At 47.4% G+C, this 14,346-nt stretch overlaps 1 protein-coding gene across 3 annotated transcripts in view; it reads right to left on the bottom strand.

Moving 5' to 3' along the window:
• ABCA7 (ATP binding cassette subfamily A member 7) overlaps positions 1-14,346 on the bottom strand; it is a 243,777-nt gene that overhangs the window by 93,867 nt on the left and 135,564 nt on the right. For all 3 annotated transcript variants that reach the window (XM_069218017.1, XM_069218018.1, XM_069218019.1), the window contains exons 30-33: positions 14,119-14,217; positions 13,600-13,786; positions 2,847-2,941; positions 2,313-2,345 (exon numbers count right to left, since the gene is read on the bottom strand). In XM_069218017.1, the coding sequence (XP_069074118.1) occupies positions 2,313-2,345; positions 2,847-2,941; positions 13,600-13,786; positions 14,119-14,217 (414 nt within the window). The remainder of the gene's footprint in view (positions 1-2,312; positions 2,346-2,846; positions 2,942-13,599; positions 13,787-14,118; positions 14,218-14,346) is intronic.

Genomic DNA, 14,346 nt, shown 5'->3' with positions numbered 1-14,346 from the left:
AAAGGCAGCTGCTCTGGCCATAACCTGGTTATGTGCAGTAGTGTCTTCAGGTGGGAAAGGACTAGCGGGATAGAAGCCTGGATCATTTGGAAGAATGAGATCAGGATCATATAAATCCCATGGATCCAGATCCTGCTGCTCATCACTACGATCATCCCTCTGTGGTGAGAGTGAGGATGTCTGTGGTGAAAACGGCATTGCATATGTGGGTGATGGTGGTGGTGGCGGTGTGGAAGGAAGAACAGGAGAATGTGGTGACGAAGACTGTTTTTGTTGTGTAGCCTTTTCCCTCTCCTTGTCTTTTGGGGCATTCTTTGGTGGAGCTGCATCCTCTAAGACCTCTTGAAAAGTTAATTTCCTCTTAAAAGGTATTGGAGGAGAAGCAATTATTCTTCCTGTGTCCTTCTGAATGTGCAATTTACGCTGTTTAGTGCCCATCACCTCTAAAATAGGTTGTATGTCCATTGATTCTTGGGTAGAAGTAGTATGTTTACGACTTGTGGCATTCCACTCTGAAGATTTAGAACCAAGTGTGTAACCGAAAATGTGGGCTCTGAAGTTGTTGCCATTTTTTTCAGCTCTGAAAATGACCCTTCCATTTGTAAGCTTGGTACTGAGATGGCTGCAGCAGTCTGTTTTGTCGACGCCGAGTGCACGTTAGTCTTTGTTCTTGGCGCCGAACCCGAAGGTTGGTCATTCCAACTTGTTTTTTTGGATCCAAGCATGGCCCAAAGGCAGCAGAGGACTGATGACCCATGCTGGAGTCTTTTTTTTGTGTCTTTGTGTGGTGTGACGGGCAGGTGTACTCACGTACTGAGCTGGAGGTACGTAGTGGCTATCATCATCGGAGTGTTGATCAGAGTCCGACTCTTGGATGGAAAATGCCACCCCTTGTTGTACTTCCTCCTTCGTGTGTTCTTTACCGAAAATATCAGGTGTGTCTTCTGTGGACTTGGGACGACATTTTGAGATGAAGAGCTCTGCGGTACCGGAGAGTCTTTTTAGATCGAAAAGATCTGCAGGCATCGCAACTCTCTTCTCGATGACCGGAATATAGACGGAGATTACACACGAATGTTGGTCGGTGTATGACAATTTAGCGTGACACCGAAGACAAAATCGAAACCGAGTTCGTTCCATCAGTCCGACACTGAAGTAGGGCAAACATTCGACCCTGCCTGTCTAAATCGGATCAACTATAGAAAGAAACACGATCTAAAAAATACAGACCGTATTTTAGAAAGGTGGAATAAGTTTAGAAGTAACGAACCGAGATCCACCGGAGCGAGAGGAAACACGTCCCAACCCGATGGCGTAAAGAAAACAATCTAACAAAGGACTCTATGCCCATGCGCACTATTACCGAGAGGAGGAGTCACTCGATCCCCTTACTCAAAAATCTACTTTGAAGAAAAACAACTAGTAAAACTCCGAGCCCAACACTAGATGGCACACTTATGCAAAGCATGTGTATCTACAGCTGCACATGCTATCGAACATGCAGGGAGACACATCCTCCGGCATGCAGGTTGAATATAGAGCAGGCACTCTGCGGTTATGAGACAAAGGCCTTCAATGAGAAGTAAGAGTGCAGAGCTGGGCCTCTGCATTGTGAAAAGCTAGGCCTCTGATGTGCAGGCACAATGTACAAGCAGGTACTCTGCCGTTAGGAGACATGCCACCAGGACACAGGTACTTTGTACCTGTGGATACTTCGCTGAGGGTAGATATGGGCCTCTGGTGTGCAGAAAGACGGTACTCATGTAACCCAGTGTATGAAACATGCCCCTGGCAGTACAGGGTAGAGGTACACCATGGGACTCAGTTCCAATACTGAGAGCCAAGCCTCTGTCATGCAGGTAAGCATGTGCAGATGTCACAAGTAGGTACTGGTCACTTTTCTGCAGGTAGCGTTGTGTGAGAGACCTATGGAATTGCCTGGTCATCTGTTGAAAGACTGGGGAGAGGGAGGAGGTAGATGGGGTTTTGTGAGGGGAGATGAAGTAAGTGGTCCTGTCTTTTAGGGGTCTTTACTGATAAAAAAACAACATCATGTGCAAATGTTTTCCTTTACAGAGAAGAAAATGGAATGATTCCCACAGGCCATTTTCACAAAACGTTTTCAAAGTTTTGAGAGCAGTATTTAATGTTCCCACCACCAGCTTCAGTGCTGTAACTCCAGTCTCTCTCCCCATCCTGGCTGAGCTTGGAGTGCTGACACCACCTACACTAGGCAGGGAAAGAAGTTCTGCAGCAGTACTTGAATCTCACAAGAGTTGTGTTTGAGAATGAGAAATGGAGTGCTGGCTTACCTCTGCTCGTTCACCAGTTTCTTGGTTCTGAGGCTAGAAGAGAAGATACAGTAGAAAGGTGTGAACTTTGCATGAACAGTGACGTTCACATCACCACATCTCAGCGCAGGCTCCTTTAACTGGAAATCTCTGCACTTGTAAAGCTGTCCCAGTCCGTTCCCTGTAAGCAAACGCCACTCTGCCCCAGCCCCAGCCCCACGGACATGATGCAAGGCCTTTGTTGCCAACTATATAAAGAAAATACTGCCATACAAAGGACTCTGACCCCTCTGGTGACACTCCCTCTCGAAAGCACAGCCCAGTACAACATGGTCTGGAGGATCTTTTCTTCCTCCCATCTCTGTTTCTCACTGTCTCTTTCTGAGGCCTAGACGCTCTCTTTCTTCCCATACCTGCTCCCTTCTCTGATCCAGTCCCCCCTTCCTTCTCCCAGCTGTCCCCAGAAAGATCCTGCTGCCCCCCAACTCTGTCCCTTGTTTCGGGATGTCTGCTCCCCACCGAAGCCACCCTTCTTCTGCAGCTCTTCACTCGTACCTTTTTCTGATGATTTTAGGGTACGTCTTCACCAGGTAGTCTGAGACGTTCCTGCCCGTCAGGTTCTGCAGGATGTCTCCTGTGTTCCTTTCCACCTGCAGGAGAAGAGCAGGGAGTGCTGAGGAAACGTAACATGTGTACAAGGAGGGTGCCCCGCTCCCCCTCACTCTACTTATAGAGTACGGATGGGTTTACACTCTAAATAAGATGGATGGGACACAGATCTGAGTGTGTAGGAAGCTGTCTGGTGTGTGGTGCGTACCGAAGGTACTTGCCCCTTATACAAGGTCCAGGTATCCCCTCTCAGTGAAGTATAGGCAGAGTCTAGAAGCCAGGCTCCCTAGAGGTAGCTGTGGGTGAGCATTCAAGGCTTATCTAGGAGACATGCAAAGCTTACGCAATACCACTACAGACACACATCACTTACACACATGAAAGAAAACACTCAGTTGTACAAAAATAAAGGTACTTTATTTTTGGAGCACAATACCACAAAATACAAGAAGGGCAGCCCTCCAGTAGGAGGTAAGTATTACACTAAATATATACGCTAGTAATAAGAAATAGGCATAGAAAACAGTGCAAATAGCAATAACCAATAGTGACCCTAGGGGGAGCACAAACCATGTACTAAAAAAATGGAATGTGAACAGAGGACCGCCCCCCCCCCCCCACCTAGGTACGTTGAATGTGTAGAGGGGAGCTGGGAGTACTAGAAAACCACAGAGATAAATAACACAACACCCCCCAGCGACCAGGAAAGCAGGAGTAAGTCACTGGATTTTCCCCAGGCCATCCAAAAGGAAGGAAAGAGAAGAAATGCAAGGCCCAGAAGAGACTGCAAGACCCTGGCGGTGGACTCCGGTGAAGAAAGACCTGTGAAGAGAGGGGACCAAGACCAGAAAGAACAAGTGGGGGCATGGTGGGCCCCTACCCACCACACTGAAGATGCAGGAGTTGGTCACTGGTGAACACAGGATGGTCAGCACTGCACCCCTGAAGACAGAGTCGAGTTCCTGTAGGATGCAGGTGATGTCCCACGCTGGTCAGAAGATTGCAGACTGGGTTGCGTGTCAGGATTCCACCAACAAGCTTTGGCAAAGGCAATCTTCGCAGTTGGAGGAAAGTGGAGCTGCCGGGGACCAGCAAGGTGCAGGAGGACTCAACCCAGGAGGGGGAGTCACAGGGGGTCCTCAGCGATTAAGAGAGCCCATGGAAGCCCAAGCAGCACCCGCCGGAGTCCCACAGGATGAGGACACAGAAGGTGCAGGAAGGAGCCCTTGCAGCACTACAACAGAGGATCCCACGCTGCCGGAGAACCACGCAGAGGGCTGTGCTTAGCAGGAAGGAGTGATGGGGGCTGGAGCTGTACGTCATCTGAAGATCCCTTGGAGGAGATGCAAACAAGCCTTGGCAGCTGCAAGAGATGTAGTGCAGGGGGGTACTGTCCTGCGTGGTAAGGCAAAGGCTTACTTCCACCCAAGTTGGAAAGCTGGTAGAGAGGACCGAGGGGACCACTACAGACCACCACCCATGATGCAGGATCCACGCAGCTCAGCAGGAGAGGGAATCCACGCAGCCAGTCGTCGTTGCTGTAGGTGCCTGCTGATGCGGGGGAGTGACTCCTTCACTCCAAGGGAGATTCCTTCTACTTTTTGTGCAGGCAGAAGAGTTGTCATCTGAGGATGCACGGCTCGGGAAATGTTGCAAAGTTGGCAGGAGACATGGATAGAACGTTACAGAAGAGTCTTCCTTGTGGATCTGCTGCTATGTTGGTTCCTGGAGGGTCCAATCGCGGTTCCAGTGGCCAGAAGATGAAGTGAAGGTTGCAGAGGAGTCCTGCTGGAACCTTGCAAGCTGAATGTGAGACCCACCCAAGAGAGAGACCCTAAATAGCCCTGAAAGGGGGACTGGTCACCTAACTTGGTAAGCACCTATCAGGAGGGGGCTCTGACGTCACCTGCCTGGCCTGGCCACTCAGATGCTCCCAGAGTTCCCTGCAAGCCTTGGAATCAGGATGGCAGAACCCAAATACCCTTTGGAGGAACTCTGAGCACCACCCTTGGGTGGTGATGGACAGGGGAGTGGTCACTCCCTTTTCCATTTCCAGTTTTGCGCCAGAGCAGGAACTGGGGATCCCTGAACCTGTGTGGACTGGTTTATGCATGGAGGGCACCAAATGTGCCCTTCAAAGTATACCTGTGGCTTGGGGAGGCCACCCCTCCCAAGCCAGTCACACCTATTTCCAAAGGGAGAGGGTGTTACCTCCCTCTCCCAAAGGAAATCCTTTGTTCTGCCTTCCTGGGCTTGCTCAGATCAAGCAGCAGGAGGGCAGAAACCTGTGAGGGGTGGCAGCAGCTTGGGCTGCCCGGAAAACCCTGTAAGAGCCCTCCAAGGAGCCCCAAGAGTGCATGGAATCATACTTCCAATACTTGCAACAGTATTGGGGTACGATTCTGACATGTTTGATACCAAACATGCCCAGGTTCGGAGTTACCATTATGTAGATGGACATAGGTAGTGATCTGTGTCCAGTACACGCAGTCCAGGAAAATGGATCTGGAGTTATGGGGACACCTCTGCCAATGCAGGGGTGCCCTCACACACAGGTACCTGCACCCTGCCCGCTGGGTAGAGAGGGCCTACCATAGGGGTGATTTACAGTGACCTGGTAGTGAAAGGGTGCATGCCCCCTCTCAAGCAGGCTGCAGTGGCAGGCCTGCAGAGCACTTTGCATGGGCTCCCTATGGGAGGCATAATACATGCTGTAGCCCATAGGGATCCCCTGTTACCCCAATGCCCTGGGTACCTAGGTACCATATACTAGGGACTTACATGGGGGTACCAGTATGCCAATATGGGGTAAAAAAAGGGTTCCAGCAACCAAGTTTAAAGGAGAGAGCATAAACAATGGGGTCCTGTTTAGCAGGATCCCAGTGAACACAGTTAAACACACTGACTAACAGGCCAAAAAGTGGGGGTAACAATGCTAGAAAAAGGCTACTTTCCAACAGAGTGTCTTTGACAGCCCAATCGTCCAGGGATAGTAAAAGGTATGGCAGGTATGAGGCTGCAAAGTGTATGTGCAACAAAGAGGTGGACTGAGAATAGTGTCACTCGGGGAGATGTACGGGAATGGTTGGGTCTTTGATAGTTTTGAGAGTCACACACATGGCGGTTTACTAGCAAAAGTGCATGCTTTGCCCGGTGAGTTTGGTTTAAGGTCAATCACCCCACAACATTCTAGAGACTTCGCCTCAGGCATCATGGGACAGCCCTGAAGATTATTTAATATCTTCAAGAAAACCATGGATGAAAAAAGAGCTCAGCATCCCAGATAACTGCCCCCATCCATTTATTTACCCAGGGCGGCATTTAGATATGCTACCTCAAAATTCTCAAGCCTTTCTCATGCGATTGACAAGAACTTCTCCAAGTACATGTCTACTAACAAAAAACACAAAAGGCCACAGCCAAACTTAGATTTGACCAACAATATGACGGGTTTGAATGCCCGACTTTAAACAGAATCATTCAGCATTTCTTATTGCCTAACCAACTAGACGGTTTCAAACGTCCTTTAAATACGAGAACAGACCTGCCCTGGCTCCGTGCCATGTACAAGTCTTCTATAATACCAGCAGATAACGCTGAGGTGGCCTAGTCCTTATAGGAACAGAAAGGTATGGCAGTGAGTAAGAAGTGCACAAATGAAAACCATTCAATGCTCAGAACAAATTACCTCATGATCTTCTGGATCGATTTCTCCTCTTTCCCAAGACTGAGGAGTTTGATTTCCAAACTGAAACCCTCAGAGGGCATATTACACATTACAACCTCATCCGCGTTAGTTGGAAAAACGCACCTGACCAAATAATATATATGTACGATCAAGATTTATCATGTGCAAAGATGTGACGATTTTACCCTGAAACTATGACGAGTAAGTCCCAATCCGATTAACTATGAAATAAACATGGTCTATATATACGGAAGACCAGGCTTCCATGAATCAGTTCACAGACACTGCATTTGTTTAATCAATCTATGCCAGTTGTGACCGCAAGCGTATTGAACTCCGTCGCCGATCTTTCTCTAGATGTGTGACCAAGCTATCTTTCTTCTTTCTCTTCTGCTTTAGCTCTCTATCACTTTTCTGTATTACGTTCTTTTACAGTGCTCATGATTTGGCCAGCCTAGATGCTGTTATCAATAAACGTAGAAGTGTAGATTGAAAAGTGACTCATTCAACTATTTAATGATGACCACTGCTTGTTCTGCTGCTGTTTTGGGGTCTCAAACAGTTGTCCATCTTCTGTACAGCAAGCCACACGTGCTGTAATGGGTTGGAGTTTCTCATTTCCGAATTTGCAGTTAAAAAGATTTGAGCACAAAAAAGGAATAGTTTGTCAGCTCTCTCGTAGGGGCTTTCCATGATAAGTCATAAGCACTGAATAGTCCCACCCATGTGCGGGGACCCCAGAGCAGTTCTTTAATATATCTTCTTATGTCGAGACATTGACCCTTCTTCAGAAAGGCCTGTAGAGATGCTTAAGAAAGAGACAGATAATGCAGCCTATATATCTAGGCTACAATGGCCCAATTCTTCAAGCCAAAAAAGGGCCAATACATTACAAATGGGTATAATTTAAGTTGTTTTGAAACAGTATAAATCTCCTTCACAAAGCCCTTTTTATGACAGAGATGAGTGAGAGCAGGGCAGGGGACGCTCATAGGCTGCCATTATATGTCGAAAATAGAGACTGTGCCTTTAAGAACTTAGGTACTAACAGCATCCCATCATGCCCAGCAGGTGGCAGTTGCTTCGGTTCTTTTTGAAGGCGATATGGGAGATAAAAAGATTGCAGGGGGAGGAGGGATTACATGGAAATCCCCTACAAGAGAAGGAATAGTTTCTTACCTGTAACTCCTCTTCACTTGTAGGGGAATGTCCATTATGAGTCATAAGCAATGACAACAGCAGCAAGCCCATCCCCACAAATCGCGGTGGAGAAGACAGGGGGTCACTAACAAAATTTCAGCAAACAGGTATCGGATGGAAGCCTGTCCTACTTCATGTGCTGATTTCTAGGTAGCTGCTTTGCAAATGTCTGGAATCAGGGTATTGCGTAGTGAAGCAGCAGTAACCACTCTCCCCCAGTAGAGTGCGCTTTAGGTTAAGCTGGTGGAGACTGGTGAGCTTTTTGGTAGCACAATAAAAGGGAAGTGTCACTTACCCAGTGTACATATGCTGGTGGCATTCAGTGCTGTAGATTCACATGCTTTGCATAAGTCCACTATGTAGTGTTGGGCTCGGAGTGTTACAAGTTGTTTTTCCTCAAAGAAGGTTTTCGAGTGACGGGATCGAGTGACTCCTCCTCTCGGTGATAATGTGGATGGGCGTCGAGCCCTTTGTTAGATTATTTCCTCACAGGAGGGTGAAGTAAGGAGTGTACAAGTGTATGTGTAGATACACAGTAAAGAAATTAGAAGTCCATGCAATGCACATGCATATTTACAATATATAACACTACAATAGTTACAGGCCCCTGGGGAGGTGGGAGGGCGCATGTGAATCTGCAGCGTCTCATGCCACGAACAGATGTACACTGGGTAAGTGACATTTTCCGTTCGATGGCATGTGTAGCTGCAGATACGCAGGCTTTGCATAGACTGTAAAGCAGCCCCTCCCACAATAAGCGGTGGCTAGCCTGTAGGAGTTGGAGTAGTTTGAAATAGTGTTTTAAGCACTGCTTGATCCACAGTTGCTTGTTGTCGAGATAGCACATCCACACAGTAGTGTTTAGTAAATGTGTGAGGTGTGGACCATGTGGCTGCTTTGTATACGTCTGCCATTGGTATATTACCTAAGAATGCCATTGAAACACTTTTCTTTCTAGTAGAATGTGCTTTAGGAGTTACTGGTAACTGTCTTTTAGCTTTAAGATAGCAAGTTTGTATACATTTGACTATCCATTGTGCTAATCCAGTTTTTGAAATAGGATTACCTTTGTGAGGCTGTTGAAAAGCCACAAAGAATTGTTTGGATTTTCTGAAATCTTTTGTTCTATCTACATAATACATGAGAGCTCTTTTAATATCAAGGGTATGAAGAGCTCTTTCAGCAACTGAATCTGGCTGTGAAAAGAAGACTGGCAATTCCACTGACTGATTGATGTGAAATGGTGAAGCTACCCTTGGTAGGAATTATGGATTTGTCATAAGAACTATTTTGTTTTTGTGAATTTGGAAGAAAGGTTTTTCTAAAGTGAATGCTTGGATTTCACGAACTCTTCTTAAAGAACTAATTGCTACTAGGAAAGCAACCTTCCATGATAAAAACTGAAATGGCAAGAGTGCACGGGTTCAAAGGGTGGCCCCATACGTCTTGTGAGTACAATGTTAATATTCCACACGGAGGCTGGTTGTACCCTAGGTGGAATAACCCTTTTAAGATCCTCCATAAAAGCTTTTATAACAGAAATCCTAAACAGGGAACTATGGGAGTCATTTTGACCCCGGCAGTTGGTGGTAATGTGGTGGTGGTACTGCCAACAGGCTAGCGGTACATACCACCACATTATGACATTGGCGGGTTGGCTGAAGCCAACCAGCCAATGTACCACTCTGACCGCCATGGCAGTAGCAGCTGCCGGACTGGAGATAAGAATCTCCAGCCTGGCCGCTGCTATTGTACAGCCTCAGGCATTTTGACCCTGCCTACCGCCATGGTTTTCGTGGCATTAGCAACGCCATGAAAACCATGGCGGTAGGCCCTATCAGTGACAGGGAATTCCTTACCTTCACTGAAAGGAGGCGCCCACCCCCAAACACTCCCCAGATGCTCCCCACACCCCCTCCATCCACGCTCTCCCCCCTTCCAATCCCCAACCCTCCTACACAAACACACATGCAGACACACGCCATGCATACACACACTCACTCACACAGGCATACACGCATTCATGCACGCATGCATCCATTCATTCATTCATGTACACATCCGTACCAGTCACACTGACACGCATTCACAAATCCATTCATACACGCATTCTCACACATGCATACATGCACGCAATCAACACTACACATACATTCGTATTCATGCACACACTCACACATTCATGCACCCCCCCATACACAACACCCCCCTCCCCTGTCGGAAACCTGGCTTACCTGGATCCAGGGGGTCTTTCGGCAGGGGACAGGACTGGGCGCTGCTACCGCCAGCAGAACACCGCCAGGCCGTATTATTTTTCATAATACGGCTGGCGGTGGTCTACTGGCGTGGCGCTGCTGGTGGTAGCAGCGCCACCTTAACGCCATCCGCCAGCATGGCCACAGCCGGAGTTCCGCCCTTCTTGTGGTGGAAATTCGGCTGTGGCCATATTTGACAGACAGCTGTTATCCGCGGCAACGGTCTTTTGGTGGCTGTCGCCACGCCGGTAGGCGGCATTTATCACCAATGTCAAAATTAGGGCCTTTGTTGTCTGTTTTGGAGGTAAGCAGCTATTGTTGTTAAATCTATCCTAATAGAGGAGTATGCGAGGTTTGCTTTTTGTGAAAGTAGCAAGTAGCAAACAATATCCTGTATTGAAGCTTTAAGTGAGTTAATGTTTTTGGGGCTGACAATAGTAAGACAAAACGCTTCCATTTAGTTGCAAAACACTGTGTAGTTGTGGGTTTGCGTGCTTCCTTTAAAATATCCATACATTCAGATGGAAGTTGTAAGTAGCCAAATTCTATGACATCAGGAACTAAATCGCCAGGTTGGGTGTGCTGGGATTTGGATGTCTGATTTGACCTCTCCTTAGCGTCAACAGATCTGGTCTGTTTGGTAGTTTGTGATGTGGTACTACAGACAGATCCAATAATGTTGTGTACCAATGTTGACATGCCCACGTGGGAGCTACAAATGTCTTGGTGACTGAGTTCTGTTTCATCTTTTTGATCAGAAAAGAAATAAGTGGGAGAGGGGGGAAATCGTAGGCAATTATCCCTGACCAATTGATCCACAGAGCACTGCCCTTGGATTGAGGGTGTGGGTACCTGGATGCGATGTTTTGGAATTTTCCGTTTTCTCTTGTGGCGAAAAAGTCCATGTCTAGGGTTCCCCGCATTTGGAAGTATTGTTGAATCACATGTGGGTGAATCTCCCATTCGTGTATTTGTTGCTGCGTCCTGCTTAAGAGGTCTGCTTGTTGCTCGTGTATCCCTGGAAGATACTCTGCCAGTAACTGAATCTGATTGTGAATCGCCCATTTCCAAATTGTCTATGCTAAAAGGGGGAATGGAGATGAGTGCCACCCCCTCTGTTTTTGCAGATAATACATTGTGGTCATATTGTCTGTCCGTATTAACACCATCTTGTGTGTGGTTTGTGTTTGAAAGGCTTTGAGTGCTAGGAATACTGCTAGGAATTCAAAGTAGTTTATTTGATAAGTCTGTTGAAGTGGGCCCCATCCCCCTGTATAGTGAGGTTGTTGAGGCGAGCTCCCATCCTATCAGTGATGCATCTGTGTGATTGTGGTCTGGGGCGCAGAGTCCTGAAAGGGCCGCCCCTTTGATAGGTTGGTGTGATTCCACCACTGCAGAGAGCGGCGAGTCTGGTGATCCAACAACACTAGATCCTGAGTCTGACCCTGTGCCTGAGACCATTGTGGAGAAGGACACTGGTGCAGTGGTCTCACGTGTAGTCTTGCATTGGGTACTATTGCTCTGCATGAAGCCATCATTCCCAATAGTTTATCACTAGCTTTACTGTACACGCGTGGCTGTATTGTAGTTGAGATATTAGGCTGTGAAATGCTTGAACCCTTTCTGGGTTTGGATACGCTAATCCTGACTGAGTGTTCACGATTACTCCCTGATACGGTTGTATCTGTGATGGCTGCAGGCGGGATTTGTGATAACTGACTGTGAATCCTAGATTGTGTAGGGTATCTACGGTATACTGAGTGTGTTGCTGACAAATTTGGACTGTACTAGCTTTTATGAGGCAGTCGTCTAGATGTGGAAAGACATGTATGTGGTGTCTTCGGAGGAATGCTGCAACTACTGATAGGCATGTGGTCAACACCCTTGGCGCTGTTGTTATCAAGAATGGTAGCACTTTGAATTGGTAGTGCTTGCCCGCTGTGAGAAATCTTAGATATTTTCGATCTGCTGTGTGTATGGGAAGGTGGAAATAAGCATGTTTGAGATCTAATGCTGTTATGTAATCCTGTTTTTGTAGCAGTGGAATGATGTCTTGAGGAGTGACCATATAAAAGAGTTCTAAAAGGATGTATTGATTGAGGGGTCTGAGATCTAAGATTGGTCTGAGAATACCATCTTTCTTTGGTATGAATAAGTACAGTGAATATACTTCGGACCTCTGTTGGGCTATAGGTATCATCTCTACGGCACCTTTGAGTAGCAGTGATTGTACCTCCTGTTTTAATAGATTGAGATGTGCCGGACTGACTTTGTGTGAACGAGAGGGAATGTTTGGTGGAGTAAAGATGAGTTCTAGACAAAAGCCATGTTGGATAATTGATAGAACCCATTGATCTGTAGTAATGTTGTGCCATTGTGAGTAAACAAAATTCAATCTTCCTCCCACAGGAGATGTATGGTCTGTGGGGATGTGTAAGAAGTCACTGCTTTGTTGAGGTGGAAGAACCTCTTAGCGCGGTTGATGAACATCTTCCTCTATAAATATTTCCTCTGTAAGCGCCTCTAAAGGAGCCTGTGTAGCAGAAGTGTGGCCCTTGTTTTTGTTGGGAGGTGGATGGCTCAGTGGTTGATGGTTTGCATTATCAGTCTCTTTCTGTAGTGTGTTTACAGGCCTTCCTGAACAAAGGTGAAAAATCTCCACTTAAGAAGATATATTAAAGCACTGCTCCGGGGGTCCCCGCATGTGGGCTGAACTATTCAGTGACTATACATGGAAATCCCCTGTAAGAGAAGTACAGTATTAAAAGAGGTGCCAAATGTGGCAGAAAAGCTGCAGTTTTTCAGCACTGCCCACATTAGTGCAATGAGGGGACTAGAGTAAGGGCCAGATGTAGCAAACGTTTAGCGAGTCGCAAACGGCAAAATTTGCCGTTTGCGACTCGCTAAACGCGTATCCCAATGCAGAAATGCATTTTGCGAGTCGTTACCGACTCGCAAAATGCATTTCAGACTCGCAAATAGGAAGGGGTGTTCCCTTCCTATTTGCGAGTCGCATTGGGATGCAATACCATTTGCGACCGCATATGCGGTCGCAAATGGCATCGCAGTTACCATCCACTTCAAGTGGATGGTAACCCAATCGCAAATTGGAAGGGGTCCCCATGGGACCCCTTCCAGTTTGTGACTGGACCCCAAAATATTTTTTGAGGGCAGGGAGTGGTCCAAGGGACCACTCCCTGCCCTGAAAAAAAACCGAAACTAAAGGTTTCGTTTTTTTTGAAGTGCAGCTCGTTTTCCTGTTAGGAAAACGGGCTACACTTCAAAAAAAAAAAAAATGCTTTATTGAAAAGCAGGTCGCAAACATGGAGGTCTGCTGATGACAGCAGGCCTCCATGTTAGCGAGTGCCCATACTCGCAATGGGGCCGCAATTTGCGACCCACCTCATGAATATTCATGAGGTGGGTCATTGCGACCCCATTGCGAGTCGCAGTCGGTGTCTGAGACACCGTACTGCATAGCAATTTGCGACTTGCTACATCTGGCCCTAAGTTCCTAAGTGTAACAGCGGGGTGCACAGTTAGGAATCGTCCTTACCTGAGGGGGTGGGGGGCCACCTGCAGCTTCTGGACAGTCTGGCAGGATCTTCCTCGTCGCTTCAGAGCTGCACACACAGTCCGGCGAGGGCCGATCTGACGTCCAGTTCCCATCCTGGAAAATCTGCACCAGTGACGGGGACAGTGCGGGGGATCTGAAGTTTGGGTCCGTCGATGGGCACTGTTCTCTGGTAAAGAAAATACGAGTGACAACAGATTTGAAAGGCACTTGGGCAAAGGAAAGGATCTGTGAGCAGACAAACGGAACAGAAGATGAGCACTTGGGAGGACTTCATCCAAAAGCCCTGCAGCACAACACTGCAAATGCCCTCAAGGGCCCTTCTAGAGGATGCCTGCAGATCAACAGGTAGAACTATATTTAAAAATGTGCCAGTCCCAGGGCCCCTAAGAGGTTTGTACTCAATCCCAGGTCCCCAGGAGAGTCACTCAAGGATGCCACTGGTTCGAATGCATAGTTAACAGACACCCACTGTCTCCCAAGGGTAAGAGATGTACTCACAAGCTTGTCACGTTCCTCATGCATTTTGTCCCAAAGCCTGGCTCAGCTAGGAGAGCCTGCAGGAGTTGTGCTGAGCTGGGCTCCCCAGGAGCATCATCACTAAAACAGGAAGAATAACAAGTAAAAAATCTGCACAGGTACCAGAGTGGTCAAGGTTTGAGAGGGTACACAAAGCTGTGCCAAACACTGTAGCGGACAAGAATCATCAAAGATCAGGGGAAGGGCAAC

The sequence above is a fragment of the Pleurodeles waltl genome, chromosome 12 (genome assembly GCF_031143425.1).
Source record: "Pleurodeles waltl isolate 20211129_DDA chromosome 12, aPleWal1.hap1.20221129, whole genome shotgun sequence".
Lineage (NCBI taxonomy): Eukaryota > Metazoa > Chordata > Amphibia > Caudata > Salamandridae > Pleurodeles > Pleurodeles waltl.
Note: the sequence above shows the minus strand (reverse complement) of the source record. Positions and strands in the feature narration are given on the sequence as shown.